Source organism: Ostrea edulis, chromosome 7 (assembly GCF_947568905.1).
Source record: "Ostrea edulis chromosome 7, xbOstEdul1.1, whole genome shotgun sequence".
In the NCBI taxonomy this organism is placed as follows: Eukaryota; Metazoa; Mollusca; class Bivalvia; order Ostreida; family Ostreidae; genus Ostrea; species Ostrea edulis.
This window is the reverse complement of record NC_079170.1, coordinates 48,500,645-48,519,789: the sequence shown is the minus strand read 5'-3', so window position 1 is coordinate 48,519,789 and position 19,145 is coordinate 48,500,645. Positions and strand designations below refer to the sequence as shown.

Below are 19,145 nucleotides of genomic sequence, written 5' to 3'. Positions count from 1 at the left end.
AGTGATTGTTCCTTCACTGAGTGTCCAGCATTAGAAGTGAAAGTCACAGGTTTTACATAGGTAGTGACTGTTCCTTCACCGAGGGTCCAGCATTAGAAGTGAAAGTCACAGGTTTTACATAGGTAGTGATTAAAATTGTTCCTTCACCGAGGGTCCAGCATTAGAAGTGAAAGTCACAGGTTTTAAATAGGTAGTGATTGTTCCTTCACTGAGTGTCCATCATTAGAAGTGAAAGTCACAGGTTTTGCGGATGTGACCTTAAAATCTGATATTCCGTGTCACGGTTAAAGAACCCTCACTGATATGATCCTGGGGCGAATGCAGAGGTCAAAATTTATGGCACTTCGCCTAAAGCTGGTGATGTCCTTGAATGAAGGTATAATTCTTAAATGGGATGTAAAACAATATACATATGAACTTTGTCTACCATTGAAAAATATAAAAATCACATTGCAATTTACTTACTGTACTGTGGCATATAACTTTGTTCAATTCAGATATTGATGAATGTGCTCTCAATACCCATCACTGTGACAGTCGTGTGGCGAGAAGAACTTGCACAAACACTATAGGGAGCTTCACCTGTGGCTGCCGAAGTGGGTTCCAGTTAGCTGCTGATAAACGAACTTGTAATGGTAAGTAATTCACAAGAATTAGTTAACTGGGAATAGATGAATCTTATTATTATTAAATTTGTGTCAATACGGGATATCGGAACTAGAAAATTTTGGAACTCTTCAGAAAAAGAAGTTACGAAAATTATGCGTCACTTGGGCAACTCTTGTCTACAAATTAGTGATAACTAAAGACAACTCATTTCTGATACAACAATATCTGTCTGGATTGAAGATTATTTTTCAGAATGTTGCAAGTGAATGCCCAAGTACCAAAACATGAGTTATTGAATTAAATTTCTGATGTTTGGTAGCAGTGATAAACAAAAGAAAAAGTCTATTTCCTACACCGTATGCACTTATGTGGAGATGTTTTCGAATCACTAAAACAATCGATCGCTATGAAATGATAAAATTAATCGCAATAAATTATTTCTAAATTGATCTCCAGAAACGTGGATGCAGCTACATGTTTACACACACACACACACACACACACACACACACACACACACACACACACACACTTCTGCCCCCCTTCCTGAGATTGTGTTAAATTGTCACATACAACATTAAATTTTTTTATTAGTACATGCTAAGATCGATTCATTAGCTGGTCACTTGATGCAGTATTGGTCCTATCCTTTGGGAAAATGAAGAATTACCTCCCCCATCCCTCTCAATGGGAAGATGATAGGGTGGATGTATTAAGAAAATCTTCTCAATAACTACTAGGCAATAAAATCCATGTCTTGCAAAAAACTTCCTTTTGTACAGTTAGATGACATTCTAGATCTTGAAATCTCTGTATGAACTTGCATGCAGTATGGAAAAACGTGTGACAGTCAGGCAGGGCCAATCACAAATGGCCAGGTAACTCGGTTGATGGTGCACTTTACTAGAGATTCAGGGCCTGGATTTCAAATCCTGATCTGGTCAACTGCATTTGCCCTCATCCTGTTATAATGAAACATTTTAAAATGATACAAAAAATGAAGCTACTGTCTGTTAAAAAGGATATGTAAGCACCCTTAATAAACTATTACCAATAGGGTCACAAGAGGGGGGAGGATAAAAAGAGTGTCAGGTTTTACTTACATGGGATACGTGTGTATAGGTAAAATGATCTTCTGTAGAATATACAACCAACACTGGGGTGATAGGGATGTATCCTCATGTTAGCTGTTGCAGAATTTGTATTTTGATTAGGCTTACTGGCATATTTTGGGGTCAAATTGAAGCTTATAAGCATTTAAAAACTTTTTTAGAACAGCTAGGGGTGATGTGTGCGACCTGAAAGTGCTGTTTATTTATCTTTTGTGTGTGTTAAATTTTGTTTTAAACTTTTCAGATGTGGATGAATGCACTGGAAATCATGGCTGCCAACAAGTGTGCAGAAACAATGATGGTGGATATGAATGTGCTTGTCAGACAGGATATAGACTCACTGCAGACCAAAGGAACTGTATTGGTAAGGATGTTATGGCAGATGTTAATTTCCCTGCTATGGCCTTGGGTGCTAAGTATAGGTTTGAATTTGTGATACTTCTCCTACAGCTGATGATGTCCCCCAATGAGTGAAAAATTCTTGAAGGAATGTAAAACAAACTGCTAAGAGTGATAGTATCTAGCAATAGGAAACGTTTCATGACAATGGGTGATATTTTAAAAAAAAAATTGAGATTTAAAGGGACTGATTCACGATTTTCCCCAACATTTTGTTTTTCTCTTTTAATGATTATAAAATCTATAACTGTCTAATGTGTTTGAAAGATTTCACATAAAAATTAAGGTTATACATTATCACAGAAGCTCATTTAAGAGAGTTTATGATTTGTTTTGTAAACAAAGATTGGGGAATGCTATTGTTTACGAAATTTTCAAAAGAAATGGATATGAATCTAGGTTTAAGCATTTTTGGGGTAGAATGTGTCATCTATAAGTTAAAATTCGTGACTATACAAAATTAAGATGCTTTATATTACAGAATCGGTATTTCACGTGTTTGTTTGTTACATAAAAGACTCGGAGTCTTTCTTTACATAACACAGATTTAAGGTTGAAATATTGCTTTTATTCTTGCATTCAGAAGGTCAAAATTTTGGCTGTCAACATTAAGTGAGTTATATTTTGAATGTTTAACATCAAAAAGGAAAAATATCTTTTAACAAAAATCGTGAACCAGTCCCTTTAGATTAAGATCACAGCTTATAAAATTAAGAATAAGTGCACATTCACTATTTATTGAAACAGGCAGATTTTGTAAACCAATAATCCCCAAGGAAAAACATATATGCTATACTTGTAAATTATTTGTTGAAAACGAAAAACATTTTGTACTTTACTGTCCTGTGTATGACAAACTCCGATTTCAATATTATGATATTTTTAGAGACAAATTATACTATGGTACTGATCCCATTAAAGACATTGTTGACCCATTTGATTATAATATCACAAAACCTTTGTGTAACTATTTAGATAGATGCTTTATGCAGAGAAAACAAATTCATGGACTTTAAAGAACCGTATGAATATGTCTTACACCTTATATCAGGTTTTTTCCGCATCATGTTTTTCTACGAATCAGAACCTTACATAGTGTATTAAATTTACGCGAATCAAATTTTCGCTATTTTAAAGTCATCGTGAAAATATAATTCACAATTATTTAAACTTATAAAAGAAGCCAGCTTGGGAAAGTATAATTCTTAATTTTTTTAAAAATGCCAAAAATTCAGTCAGTGAAACAATTTACACGATTTCTTAGTTACTGATCACACAACGATTCTACACTTTTCTTTACATTCAAGTAAATATGTGACTCGCTGCTTTATGTGACCATAATAATCTACCCCAAGGCGTTACCCTATCTATTGTACCTGTATTAAACGACCACCTGTCTAACGCAACCAACGACCATGATTTTTACAACATTTTCGTGTGATTTCACGAAATTTTACCTTTATTCAACGACTATCTTTTTTTTATTATAACGCAATTCCTACTTTCAATTTCAGTCGAGCATGACTATTCTGGGAATTACCGTCCCTAACACTTTCGTTTTAAAACACATGGGTAATAGTTCAGCTGTGATCTTGTTTAGTCGACACACTGACACACTTATATTACCCAATCGATCAACTGGTTGACGTATAATCAACACAGGGTCGGATGAGGTTAATTAACAAAACCTGAGTTGTTGTTTATTTAATAAAATCAAGAAACGGGGAATCAAGGGCGTTGTTTTCAAAGTTGTGAATTTCGACAGACTTTGAGATGTGAGGGGTATATCGGCCGTATAACTTTATCATAAAAGCCAAGTTTGTATCAAATTTGCGCGGATTTATTTTCCGCAATTCGGAAATCGTCGCGAACAAAGCGGAAATTGGATACACACGAAAAAAAGCATGATATACGGTATATGCTATAGTCATTGTGCCGCAATTTTTTTTTTCAATTCTTTTCTTTTTGTTAAATGTCATTTGTTTTGTTATTTTCACTGTATACGAACATGGTGATGTCAATAAATAGATTGAAAAAATTAAATTGAATTGATGTGCATACAGTTAGCCATAGATTTCAGAAAGGTCTGTAGTTATTAACAGCAACATTTTGAATGAAGCTTGATTAATTAAAAAATGAGCAGTCTGGCAGGTGTACATGTGTAGGTTCATGCATATAGCAAGAAACTTTTAATTCTTGAATTAATCTCACTGTTTTGAAATTTTTGTGACATGTTAACAACAATCTAATTTTAAAAATATTTCATTTGCATTTTTATGTATTTTTAAAGAAATAGTACATGTATTTCACAGTGGAAACTGAGTGTGAGTCAGTCAAGAAAGCCACCTGCTTGAATCAACAGTGTGCCAAGGTGAATGGTACTGATACTTGTCAGTGTCCTACCGGCTTCCAACTGGCAGCAGATGGGACCTCATGTAACGGTAGGTGGTAGCTACACATATGACCTCTCAGGGGTCAGCAACACAAAGGTTACATATATGTAACTGGGAGTTGCTGAATACTGTTTGTAGATGAGGCATATACATTAGGCCATCAGCTCTATAGACCCTGAAACATTCCACTACCCAATTTTAGGTCACTCGATCCAAAGGCTCACATAAACTTTTGTTATTTAAAGGTCAACTGAAACGAAATATAACTTTGTCCGTTGTCTGTCAACAGCTGCATTTGTGTTAATGTAAACTTTTCACATTTTCAACTTTTTCTCAAGAACCATTTATCCAAAATCTACCCAACTTGGCACACAATATTCTTGAGTGAAGGGGATTCAAGTTTGTGTAAATGGAGGACCATCTCCTCTTTCAATGATAATGAAGAAAAGGCCTACAATTGGGTGGGGGTCATTTAAAGATCTTCTCTTGAGTCAGTGGGCCAGAAAAGATGATCGAAGCTTTCCGACGTAATGAAAATTCAAGTTCTTCCAGATCATGACTCCCAGGGACAGGGTGGGGCTACAAGAGGGGATTAAAATTTTAAATGGGAAAAGATAGGAAAAATCTTCTCATTTACAGCGTGACCATGAATGTTCATATTAATAGGCAAGTATAATTCAAAATTGTTCAAATCATGGCCACCAGGGTAGGATTAGGCCACATCAGGGGAACAAAATTTTATATGGGAATATAGTGGGAAAAGAAATTTAAGTCTTCTTCTCAAGAAAAACGGGGCCTTGATTAACCATATTGATGTGTGCAAATGTATTGATTTGTAGATCCTTTTGATTTTAAATATGATTGGAAATGGTAATGATTTATTGTGATTAAGAATTATATGTATGCAAGTTTTGCCAGTGGTACCTCACACGTCATATATATGTCATTTGTCTCATATTAATCTGTAGTAAATAACACAGACATTGTAAAATCTAAATATACACACATCATGACATTATGTTCATGAAGTTCATTTCTTAACAAAATCTGTATAAATGATTTTGATAACAAGGAATATAAAGTGATTTTTGGCAAAATGAGGGTATTATGTAATGCTAGAACAAATTATTTCATCTGTCTATTGTTGGTAGAAATTCAAGACGTTAGGGGTAGATGGGCATAAAAATAAATTCTGTGCAACACATGAAAAGGAATGTCTTGATGCAGGGTTGTTTTGGTAACAAAATGTCGACTTCCTGTACGACTAGAGAGGACATAAACTGTAATTAAACTCTTGCATGATTGTGGCTGTTAGGTAGACTGATACAAGATTACTTGATTTCTTCCAGACATCGATGAGTGCAAGACCTCCCCTTGTTATGCTACCAATAGTAATTGTACCAACACTCAAGGAGGATACAACTGTTCTTGTACAAATGGCTACATTCTGGGACCCAACAATGTGTGTAAAGGTAGGTTATTGTAAGGAAAGCCACAACCATTATTATATAAGCCAGCAAATCTGGATCTTGAAAGGTAACATGAAGTTTGATTACAAATTGTTTATGCCTGAAGAAAGGTAATGAAAATTGCTTAATATAAACTAGATTACTTGCAGTTAAAAGTCATAAACCACACATCATAGTATTTACCGAAATTTTTCAGATCGTAATGGTGGTCTTTCTAACTGGTCTGTTTGGGGAAACTGTACCAAGGAATGTGGCAATGGAACCCAGACGCGGACAAGGTCCTGCACTAATCCGACCAAGGAGGGATTCGGCGCTGATTGTACTGGCGAACTTTCACAAACCCAAATTTGTAACACAGAAGTCTGTCCTAGTAAGTTCTCATTCATATACAAGAAATGTAAATTAGGAAATATTGATGAGGTAGAATTGTGACAGAACATTTAAAATTTGACCGATTTGTGATCCGTGTTTAAATATTCAAAATCAAATCAAGGTAAGTAGCATTTGTTTTGACATGACAGGAATAAGTACAAAATTCAAGTACAGGTGACTCTCGATGCCTCGAATTTCAATCTCTCGAAGTGAAATTATGATCCCGATTTTTCTCTCTATATAACAAAGCAAAGGACTAAGACCATGTTTATCAAAATTCGGCCTAACGTCCAAAGTGAATAATTTTTTGTTAGAAATATTCACTAACATGTTCTTTTCCTATAATGTACTGCTTTTTATATGTAGAGTTGGTGAAAGAACACTATTTTTAGGTTTACATTACTAGTATAAATCCTATAATTTGCGCTACTTTTTAAGATTGCGTCATACAACGTCGCTATATATTATTAGAAGTGGTAACGTATTGTAAAACATAATTATGCAATGAGTGGTTTAATATATAATAAGATCTTGAAAAAGAAATTTTCTTTCCCGATACGCAAGAAGGTTATTTTACTTATAGCCCGAATAGCACACCATATTTTTCAATCCTTCATTCGGCCATTTTCACACGCCGTGCTGCGCCGTTAGCCTGTTTTCGCTGTTCGTGGAAGTTGCAGAGGATGTACTCATCGCATTTCAACGTAAGTTTTAGAAATATGAATATACTTCACCTCTACTCGTTAAACTGTATAACCAAATAGGTGTAGCAATTGCTCTTAAAAATAATAAACAAGTCGCATGGAACGAATAGTATGGTGCGCCTGTGGTGTGTTGACAAACACGTAATATTCACGCATTGGGCTGTTGGAAATCCCACAACAAATCTGTTAACTGTTGTCAACATATATTTATTGTTTATCTATTATAATTATATATTGTTAAGATTTAAAATTGTATGTATATCAGCTGATCAGCTGTTTCACGATCATGCCATTTTCAATTCCGAGTGCATGACCTTCTCGGGTCTATTTGAATTTTCTTACATGATGTTTGACTCACTTTACACTTTGAACTTTCCATGTATCATTGTATGGTCTAAAAAGTATTTGTATAGGTTAAATAGACATATAATTGTATATAGATGTATATTTCCATAATGGTGTATGTCTCTGGGGTAACATGTAGGCCTGTTGGGAGTTATAGGTTGAATAATTTTCGAATGATTTGGTATTCTAGTATTCTACTATGTTTAAACTTAACTTAGTGATTATTTAGTAATCAAATAAAAGTTATATGATGAATCGATACATTTCTTCAATTTACTGTAAACAAAAACTGTTTCTGTGTTTTGGAATCTGTCTGGTATTAGTGCATAATAAATAACTTCATAAGTCAATAAATATATTCTTGTTGTAGTGATGACATTTGCAAAATCCGTGAGAATAGAAAAAAATGTGTTGGGGTCAACAGAAATTTTTGATTAGGGTAGATCGGGAAAGTGGAAACCAATTAACATATATACATGTATATATTTTGGCCTTACACGGAAACATGGATTAGAAAAGTCGGAATGATTTTTACATTCAATAATTTTTAAATACTTAAAAGCACCATTAAGCCAGGAAAATCATAAGAACAGTTTGGTTTTATAATTTAAATATGCCTTATTTCAAGATAAATTGTAAACATGTCAAACTTAATTTCAACAATTACACTTACAACTTACATGCCTGCATTGGGATTAGATATAGAATCACTCAGAGAATGTTGAATTTCATGGGTACTACCATGATTTAAGCATATAATTTTTTGTTAGCTTATCTCCTTTACATTATTGAATATTAAATTTTTCCATACATCTACCACAAGAAAGAGTATGAAAGATAAAAATATTTTGTGAATTTGCTGATAATTGTGAAGTAAGATAATATATCAACATTAGCTACAACAAAAATTATTAGATGGGGAATCAAATTCAAATGAAATGTTTGTGTATGTAATTATTTATGCAGAAATGTACATGTAGCTAAACTGTCCTCTATTGTTTAGTTGGAGACATGTCAATCTCCCACCGAATACATAAATGTAATTTTTCTGAATTCTATATCAATGAAAATACATGAGGGCATGAAAGTACAACTTTTATATGAATATTATAATACAGGGGTCCGTGTTTGCCCAACTATCTATTTTGTATTGCTTGTAGGAGTTATGAGATTGATCACTGTTTGTTATCTTCACCTTTCATTTAAGATATAGATTTGATAATGATATAATACTGGAGTAATTTGAATTTCAGGATGATATAATACAGCAAAAATTGATGGCAAGGGTGACATGAATCAGATTGACAAGAATCCATATTCCTACTCCTCAATAATGCTATCATCACTGCCATCAGATTCATCAATGATAGTGACATCAGTGACACATGCGGATAAGTGTTGGACATCACTGCAGGAATAGCTTTTTTGTTGTGCCTGCCAATAGCAAGGTACCAGATTATACAGCAGTTATGTGGAAACAGATTCCCACAATAGGGGGACCAGATTGACACCTACATTGTACAGTATCAGGCAGTTATATCAGAACTGGAAAAACTGGATCCAAACAAGACTATATTGCTTGGAAGAAACATGTCGACTCTGAAGTTTAACCCTTATTAACCCATGGCACTTCCAGAGACATCCTGATACCATGGTTCTATGTCATTTGAAATATACCTGTGGAGGTTTTTAAAGTGTTTTTTTTGGGGGGGGGTGGGTGGGTTATTAATTGGAAGAATTCATATTTGATGATTCAAATGAAAATCTGCATGTTGAATTATGAATGTCATAATGTACTTTTTGAATGAGTTCAAGAATGGTTGTCCTGATGAAAAGTGTAGAGTCAAAAGTTAACAAATTGTCAAAAACACTGCTCAGGTCTGAATTCATCATCTTGGAAACCTTGCAGTTGGAATTATGATCTCTATGAAGAAATGCTGAAAATCTTGCAAAAGAGGAAATGACAAGTTGGGGTCCAAGGCACTTGCATATATGCATGAGAAGGTGTTCTATCCAGGCTTGAGGTCAATTACATAGCAATGTAACGCCTTACATTACCTAGAAAATTTCACATTACCATTACTCCTATTTTGAAATATAATGTATTACATTACTTGAGAGTGAATTTACATTACACATTTACATAACATAATGTCAGATATTAAAGAAATGGCAGAAAAATTATTTCTGTATTATGATTTTTAATTATACATTAACATAAGTACACAAAATATTCAGCAATGTTAGGAAACATATCTATTAAGTTGTTCATTGCATTTGATTGTCATCAATGTTTCAAATGCTTCAGTCAATCACTAATATAATGAATTATTCCAAATCTTCAAAATATCATCAAATATTTGAAGTAGTGTAAATGTAATGGAAAATAATGTGCAGTACAATATGCATTACATTACCATTACTTGTAATGCAAATATGGTCCATTACACCCCCATTACATTGAAACTGGCTGTCATTTAATTACCATTACCCCAGGCCTGGTTCTGTCGAGAGGTATTGAAATTGTCTCCGGAAGTGGCCGAGATTGATTGTGACAATTTTGTTGGATGTGAATTTACTGACACACATGTCTACACTTGCTACACAATATATCATGTGGTTTCAACAAGAAAGTTCTTACTCTGCAGGAAATGACGAATAGTTAATGGATTCACATTTTTTCTGACTTTTCTTCTGTACATTAGATGCATTGGAAAAACTTTCTTTCCATTATCTTTTGCTGGTTCATACTTTGAAATAAAATCAAGTCCGAAAATAAAGTATTTTTGGGTTTTTTTTCCCAATGAATTTTAAAAATTGTAATCTGTAATCCTTGCATATTTTCTTGGTGTTCTGTGATTGCATAGGCCTATTGATTTTTATTTGTATTCAGGTATAATTTCATCTTCAGTGTCTTGAAAGAAATTAATTTTTCAATAACGCCAAGAAAAATGTAGTTAGTATTATGATTAAAAAAAAAAATAAATGTTGACACGGAAAGGAATTGAACCCGGATCTCCCTATTGTATGACGGGCTCTCTACCACTAAGCCACGACGTCTATGACGTTATTCGCTCAAAAATCCTTGATACATTTACTTGCCCTAGTTAACGTTATACTTTCGATATATCGGCAATAGTTTTTGTTATATCAATGCATGTTCTATAAATTCTTTTCATTTTGATCTTAGTAATTCTGTTGGTGTCGTCTAAATAAAAACTTTCTATAGCATTGAAGGTCCGATTTGTCGGACAGCAGATTCGTTTGTTTACGCATTAAAATTCTATAGCTTTTAGAATTCCTGCACAAACTTGTGATAAAAACACCACATAGGGGTGTATTCTGCATGGAAATGATGTAGACTCCACATAAGTATATTGTTTTAATTTTTCAAAGCTACATAATTAATAAAATACCCACAACTCTCACAAAAATAAATAATTCCGGATTGCTCTCGATTTAATTCAAAGTTGATATTCATCAACAGCACACCTTTCGATCCAAAAAATCGTTCGTGCAAAATTTATTTGTATTGATAGATTTTGATAGACTACAGTCAGTTTCTGGATCGAAGGTCGTGTTTTATGTGAATTATATGACTAAATTTGAAAAAAGTGGAGATTTCTGCAGAAAACCAGACCGATACCGGTTTTGTCTTGTATAGAATTCCACAAGCTGACGTTTTGGCGGGGAAATCTTGGCACGTCGCGATGGTATAAAGATTATATTATCAAATGATAACAATTTTATTTCAATTCATTCTGCTTTATTTTTTAACACACCACAGGGCCGATATAGCTAAACATGGTCTTAGTCCTTTACTATCAATCTCTCGAAGTTCTCGATCTCTCGAAGTGAAGTTGTGTCCCGTAAAACACATTTGATTGTTTTTCACTCTCGATTTCTCGAAGTGGTGGTAGCGTATACCCACTGTTACACAAGCGTGCGATAATTTCCGCTTGGGCCTTACCTGGATTTTGCTGAATGCCAGAGGGGTAATTAGGTGTTTACATAGTTGAAACATCGCCCATGCTTCTTTGTGGTGGTGACACACTTGGGTACATAATTGGCTAATTGGTCAGTTCACACCCTGCGCTGGGGTTTTGTGTCGTGATGATTACAATTGTATATAACCCGAGTATGAATAAAATCTATAATTTCTTTTGACATGACAGTGGGAGAGTAAGTTTTATACATAATTTAGAGATCTACAGACTGTTAAATGTCTCCTTTTTGTTCTTTATAAGAAGTTCCTCAAAAACATTGTTTTACGCATTCGTTAGAATTTTTTGGGTAAAGCGACATAACATTGTGCTCTGTTTAGTTTGCGATAGTAAAGCTTCATCGGAACGTGGTTTTTTTTATGCCTGTCTAAGCATGATTAAAGAACAAATAAATACATAAATTTTGAAATGTTTTTATGAATGCAAAATAAGTTTTTTTTTAAATTTTGATATCAAACTACCTGACAAATATGTAGGAAAACATGTCAAAACGATATCATATGATCTTGTTGGTGAACATTTCCGGTTACTGTAAAATCTGAACCATACCCGCGGACCTTCAATTTCCGAATTTCGATCTCTCGATTTCTCGAAGTTTTATCGAAGTTTCATCAAGGTCCCTTGAACTTCGAGTTATCGAGAGTCACCTGTATTTGTAAATTGTTAAATACAAAACGTTGGGGTTGTGTACATCCAGCCACCCGTACATGTATGTCAATCCGTTCAGAGTTTTCTGTTCTATTTTCAATTCTCTTTCATAATTTTTTGTGTAGCTTATTTGTGGGTCATTCTAGATCATGTTGCAATTTTGACCCAGTTGAATCTCTCTTTTGGGATTTTTGCCCCTTGATCTTTATTTGAAATTAATGTTCTATGGATGGTGTATGGTTTGTCCATCTAACTCCTCCCTTAGTTTTCAAGTTAAGACTTTCTTACTGAATAGAGTGTAATACATATAGTATTGAAGATGAGCATATGGAAAGGATTTTGATTTTCTTCAATATCTGAGAAAATTACAGGTTGTTTGACTTGGTCAGTATTGAGGATATTTTACATAATGAGTACATGGTTTGTCTGTCTAATTTAAGGCTAGAGCCTTCTTATTTTTGCAGAGTAGTTGTATGGGTATTGAAAATGTTCATATGGCAAAGATTTTGATTTTCTTTAAATTTTTAAAACTTAGTCATTTTTGAGGAAATATTACAAACTAGATTCATACTTCTCTCTCAGTTTTCAAACTAAGGCCTTTGTCCAAAAAAAAGTAACATATTGCAAGATTTTGATTGCCAACAATTTTTTGATTTTCTTTGATGTTTGAAAATTTTACAGTTTGTTGAATGTAGTCAATATACATAATGTTTTATATTAATTTAGCTGAACCCCTAACTACCTCAACTGTGGCTGCTGAAACAACTACAACAAGTAAGGGTTGTCTGTTCCAATATACATGTACAAGTAATTACTTTTATAATGGAGTTCAATTCTTTGTTTGAAAGCATGAAAAACTTCAGTTTGAAGATGCATGTGTTTAGGATGTGTTCTCTCTTATTATAGAATAAACTCTACTCACAGTAAATGTACTACATTTAATTCACAATAATATTGATCTTGAATCCACAGAAGCATAATTTCCAGAGAATATTGTGAAAATTGACTTGACAAAAACACTAATAGTCTTTTTATGCCCCCGAGATAGAAGATCTGGGGCCATGTTGTTTTTGTCCTGTCTGTAATTCTGTCTGAAACTTTAACCTTGCTAATAACTTTTGAACAGTAAGTGCTAGAGCTTTGATATTTCACATGAGTATTGCTTGTGACAAGACCTTTCTGTGGGTACCAAAGGTTTTGACCCTTGACCTTGGAGTTTGACCTACGTATTGAAAACTTTAACTTTGCTAATAACTTTTTGAACAGTAAGTGCTAGAGCTTTGATATTTCACATGAGTCTTCCTTGTGACAAGACCTTTATTGTTGACCTTGGAGTTTGACCTACTTTTTAAAAAATTGACATTGGTCATAACTTTTAAATGGTAAATATTAGAGCTTTCTTATTGCACATGAGCATTTCTAGTGACAAGATCTTTCTACTGGTACCAAGATATTTGTCCTTGCGATCTTAATGTAATTATCTTTAAAAAAAAAAACCTTTTCCCGGATATCAGGCAGTCCAACTATTGACATGATTGTAATAAGCAGTGAGCCCTTTAACAAAACTTTGAAATTCATTACCCCTGGCTCCAGGATTCATGTAATAGATTGGGGCTATGTTGATCATATATTGATATTGCATTATATGCATTTCACTGTGATGTTATAAAGCTTTTTGTCCTATAAAAGAATTGTAAATCAAATTAACTGTGTATGATAGTTGTATGTCCAATATATCTACATGTATCATTAACAACAAAGTATAAAAAATGAGGAAGTATAAAAAGCGCTGATAATGCAATGTTTTCTGAAGATAAAAAAAAAATTGCATATTCAGATGAACATTAATGCCCATGGGTCTTGTGTCTTCATTTATATTAAAGTCAATGATAGTTGTTGATTATTTCATTTTCATAGTTGAATGAGTAGGGATGCAATAAAAAGGGGTGGCAAAAGATATTATTGAACAAGTTTTCATAGACTTTGTGTGTGTTGTTGTTTTTTTATGTGACACCTCCTTTCTAAAGGTTGATGTTTTTGAAGTTTAGTTTGCTATATAGTCCTAGTCAGCAATATTTTACAGGATATGCTTTTATGTTTTCAAGAAATTTTTATTGAACTTTTCCACAGGCCATTAAATTCAATTATGTTTTAGTATTGTAATCTTTGGGGAGAAAAAAAAATACTGAACTTGAAAAAGTACAGTGTGGAAATAGCCTTGCAGTTGTATTCAAAATTTGGTACTTGGTAAGGTTTTCTATATGTATAAGCTACAGAACTGGAGATGCCACAGAACTTGAATGGAATATCTGATTCTATCTTTGCATAAGATTGAGGTTTTATGACTTGATGTTTGCTTACTTATCTATGCTTCAAACTATATGTGTATGATGAGCATGGGGAATTATTAAGTGTACATGCTAAGCTAGATATACACACAAGAGATAAAATGTTTATAGGATGTACGTCATAGAGATATGTGACGTTGGATGTTTATTGGATGTACGTCATAGAGATATGTGACGTTGGATGTACGTCATAGAGATATGTGATGTTGGATGTTTATAGGATGTATGTCATAGAGATATGTGACGTTGGATGTTTATTGGATGTACGTCATAGATATATGTGACGTTGGATGTACGTCATAGAGATATGTGATGTTGGATGTTTATAGGATGTACGTCATAGAAATATGTGACGTTGGATGTTTATTGGATGTACATCATAGAGATATGTTACGGATGTTTATTGGATGTACATCATAGAGATATGTGCATGACGTTGGATGTTTATTGGCATTTTTCCTTTCAAAATTTTATTGTGGTTGGAAAATCTGATAGACTGCAAGAAAACAATTGGTTCATGGACTGCAATAATCACGGCAGTCACCGTGCCCTTATACCAGTGCTGATATCACTAATACGTTTGTCCTTGACCTGCTGTTGAGCAAGTTACTGTGTGATGCTTGTCTGCTATTTTCGCCTTGACCTGCTGTTTAGCAGATTGATCTTTTGACCTTGGAGTTTGACCTACTTTTTAAAAGCCTGACCTATTTAATATATCATGAACTACTTTCATATTTTGTATATATATATATATATATTCCTTATGGCAAGAACTTGTTATACTTTGGGGTTGACCTTGAATAACGACAAGGCCAGAGTGGCTCAAATGAGCGATATGGCCGATGGACCTCTGTTTCCATACAATGCTTTTGTATGCATGTATGTTTTCATTTTCCGTTAGAATTGGAACATAATTTCTCTAAATTCCAAAGTGAAGGTGAAACACAAATTGTGAATTTCATTTCACTTATTCCCCCATCCCCACCCCCCGAGTCTGATGGATTGGACCAAGTTGACGATACAAGGGTTTCAAACGTCTCGATTAAAGTCAGCAAATTCTATGGTCGTTATCTTACGTGTAGCGATCTAGTTTGCCAGTACAACCTATCATTGGGTCAAATGCTGTCTGACGTGTTTCATACCGATTGTTAGACCATTCTTGGCACACTGATTTTGACTACGGATAACCCTGTTTACCTGATCAGGATATTGGACTCACGGTGGGTGTGACCGGTCGACAGGGGGTACTCCTCCTAGGCATCTGATCCCACCTGGTGTGTCCAGGGGTCCGTGTTTGCCCAATTATCTATTTTGTTTTTCTTATAGGATTTATGAGTTTGATCACTGTTCGTTATCTTCACCTTTCACCTAAACCTTATCAATATATGAGAATCATTAAAAGTTCTCCTTACACAGAGACGTCTAGTAGACAAACTGTTCTTATAGTCATAATGAGTACGGACGCCTCTACCAATTTTGAGCCCATTTCATGTGTTCGAGATCGGCATACGCCGAATTGAGTCGATCATGTGACCGGCGTAAAGCGGCGCACTGGCGGTGAAAATATGGCGGAACACGTTGCTATATGTATATTGTTTAAATCCGTGACATAACTCAGAAATTAAGAGGGTTCCCAGGAGATCCCCTTTTCACCACATATTTACAAGGCATTTTACTGGCATCTATAGATGAAAATTCCAGATTTGGCACCCAAAATGGTTGAGTATTTTGGATAATGCTTGACTTTCACATCTGAACAACAACCCTCCCCCGTCCTTTTTGGAAATCCTGGACCTATGGCACGCTATTTTTATATTTATTTCTCTATAAAAATATTTTCTATTTCAATACAATATCTAATAAATTTCATAAGATATCTAATAAATTTCATAAGATATCTATGATTTACAGTTCATAAGATATCTCATAAAATATATAAGATATCTTGTAAACTGTATTAGATACCTTATAAAGTTTATAAGATATCTTATATATATCGAACAAGATATCTTATAAAGTTTATGAGATGTCTTATTATAAATAGAAGTCATCTTCTATTTAAAATTAATTTTTATAAGATATCTTATAAAACATATACTTTATAAGATCTCTTGCATATTTTATAAGATATCTCATGAATAAATTTTATAAGATATCTCATAAACTTTTTAAGTATCTTATAACTTTTATAAGATATCTTATAAAAAAAAGTTTAAAAGATATCTCACATGTTTTACAAGATATCTTATATGATTTACAGTTTTTAAGATATCTTATAAATTATATAAGATATCTTATAAATTATATGAGATATCTCATAAACTCTGAAAGATATTTTGTATATTAAACAAAAACCAAGGCCTCGTGTCACAGCAGGTGTGGCATGGTAAAGACCCCTCCCTGCTGAAAGGCCCTATACCGGTGACGTCTCCATATAAGTAAACAATTCTCGAACGGGAGGTCAAACAATATACAACCTACCAACCATTGATTCGATATACATTGAACATATCTGTTTTATATTTTGATGTTTTACTAAACATATAAAGATGTTAATAGCATTCTTAAAAAATCAACAAACGGTGTCACTTCAGCTTCTGAATTGTCAACAACCCATAGTCATGAAGTAACATTCCATTATCACCTGTATACATGTACATATAGTGTTTTATGCTTTTCAACTGATTCGATGCATGAGAGCATGTTTTGCGTATTATCAATTTTAAACTGAAGTAGGGTACTAGCAAATAAATCAATGTTGCATGATTTTCATCAGTCTTGTATAAAGTAACCATTTGTGGTCGTTACCATGGTCTTATTTGCAAATACAGTCTGCCGTTAGGTTGAATCTTGTCAGGCGTGTTTCATAATATTTTAGGCTTTTCTTTACAAACTCACTTTGAAAACGGATTATTCATTATCAAAACCCCCGTGGGGATCCGGGTTAGAATAGGTCCTCAGTACCCCTTGCTTGTCATAGAAGGCGACTAAATGGGACGGTCCTTCGGATGAGACCGCAAAAACCGAGGTACCGTGTCACAGTAGGTGTGGCACGATAAAGATCTCCCTCCCTGCTCAAAGGCCACTAGCGCCGAGCATAGACCTAAATTTTGCAGCCTTTCACCGGCAGTGGTGACGTCTCCATATGAGTGAAATATTCTCGAGAGGGACGTTAAACAATATTCAGTCAATCATTATTGTAACGTGCCGGGTGTTTACAGAGTGTCTAGGCTCATACCCGGTTCACCCGAGTTCTAATGACCAATGATCAATATAGTATATTTCACCTATCTGGTGTTTATCTAAACACAAGAGGTACAACAAGTTGCAATATATACAAATATCCTTTGTAATCCAAAAATTCCATTAGTGACTTATTTAGTTTCATTATCAAAACAGAGGGCTCACAGTGTGTGTGACCAGTGGACAGAACAGGAAACACTTACTCCTATTGTGTGCGCGAATTCACCTCAATTGCCCTTATATTTGTATATATACAAATATTCTTTACACCTGCTTGGTGTTTAATGTTTAACCCCTATGCACAACTGGTACTTGCCACTTGTCAGATCTATGCCTGTTTGTAGCCACTAGCCTCACCACTTGTATCTGCCAGTTGCATATGCCACCTGTTTAAAGTCACCTTCTTTTTCCAGTTGCATATGCCACTTGCCTGTAACAACTTGTGCTTGCAAGTTGCATACACAATTTATCAGTAAGCCACTTGCCTAAGATGCTTCTGTTGATTGCTCAGAATTTATTAAACCACAATGTCAATCATATCCTGACACTGGTTAGAGTTTTTACCTTACATTGGAATACCATCAATTTTCATCAACAACATTTGCGACGACGATGTTCACATGAAGACTTATAGTGCAGACTGCCCAGCAAGGTCCCTGCTACATTAAACAACCTGTATAATTGGCTGTTCTCTGTATGGCTACAAAATTTTCCATGTCATAATCTAATTAGGGCTAAAAAGTCTTCCTGACTTTTCACAACAGGTATGTATATTCATTTTTGTTTGTCTTTTTGTTTTCTAATATCAATTCTTGTTAAATCTATTTAATCAATACACATATTAATTGCAATATTTACACTGATTTTATTACATAGTCAAAGGGAGATACATCATTTAACAAAGGGGCGTAACTATCAACCGTTTCATTATCAAAACAGAGGGCTCACAGTGGGTGTGACCAGAACAGGAAATACTTACTCCTATTATGTGCGCGAATTCACCTCAATTGCCCTGCTATTAATTTTGTATTCTTTATAGGATTTGTTAGATTGATCACTGTACATTATCGTCACAATCATATAAAAGACACTTTAAAAAATATATATTAAATCAATTGGAAGATGATATATAACATTCAGAACAGCTATCGACTGCACACTCGTTTACTCCATCGTGTATCACTCCTAATCTGTATCACTATTAATGCTGCAGTACTTACCGTATAAGTATGTAAATTCCATAAAATTAACTATCACAAAATTTTCCGTTCATATGGTGACCTCCATGGCGCAATATTTTATCTCCCGAAATTGAAGAGTTCCTATAGTTTGGTTTAAAATTAGCGATATAGAAGTAGGAATGTGGAGATGCAATGCATTAGTAACTAGATAAAACAGACTATAGCACCCTTCAATTTCAGGATAAAATATTGTGCCATGGAAGTCATCATTTGAACAGAAAATGTAGTGACTATTTTCAATTTGGGATTTTCATACCT

General features: G+C 34.2%; 1 protein-coding gene and 1 long non-coding RNA gene across 2 annotated transcripts in view; both read left to right on the top strand.

The window, feature by feature from the left end:
* Positions 1-6,414, top strand: part of LOC130048704 (uncharacterized) — a 161,728-nt gene extending 155,314 nt beyond the window's left edge. The window contains 5 exon segments of the mRNA XM_056145736.1: positions 498-635; positions 1,966-2,085; positions 4,433-4,561; positions 5,863-5,985; positions 6,179-6,414. Of these exon segments, the coding sequence (XP_056001711.1) occupies positions 498-635; positions 1,966-2,085; positions 4,433-4,561; positions 5,863-5,985; positions 6,179-6,414 (746 nt within the window).
* A 558-nt stretch (positions 6,415-6,972) lies between these two features.
* On the top strand, positions 6,973-10,183 carry LOC130048207 (uncharacterized). Its single transcript, XR_008797066.1, has 2 exons — positions 6,973-7,058; positions 8,657-10,183. It is a non-coding gene; the product is annotated as an uncharacterized LOC130048207 (long non-coding RNA).
* Positions 10,184-19,145: the final 8,962 nt, after the last annotated feature.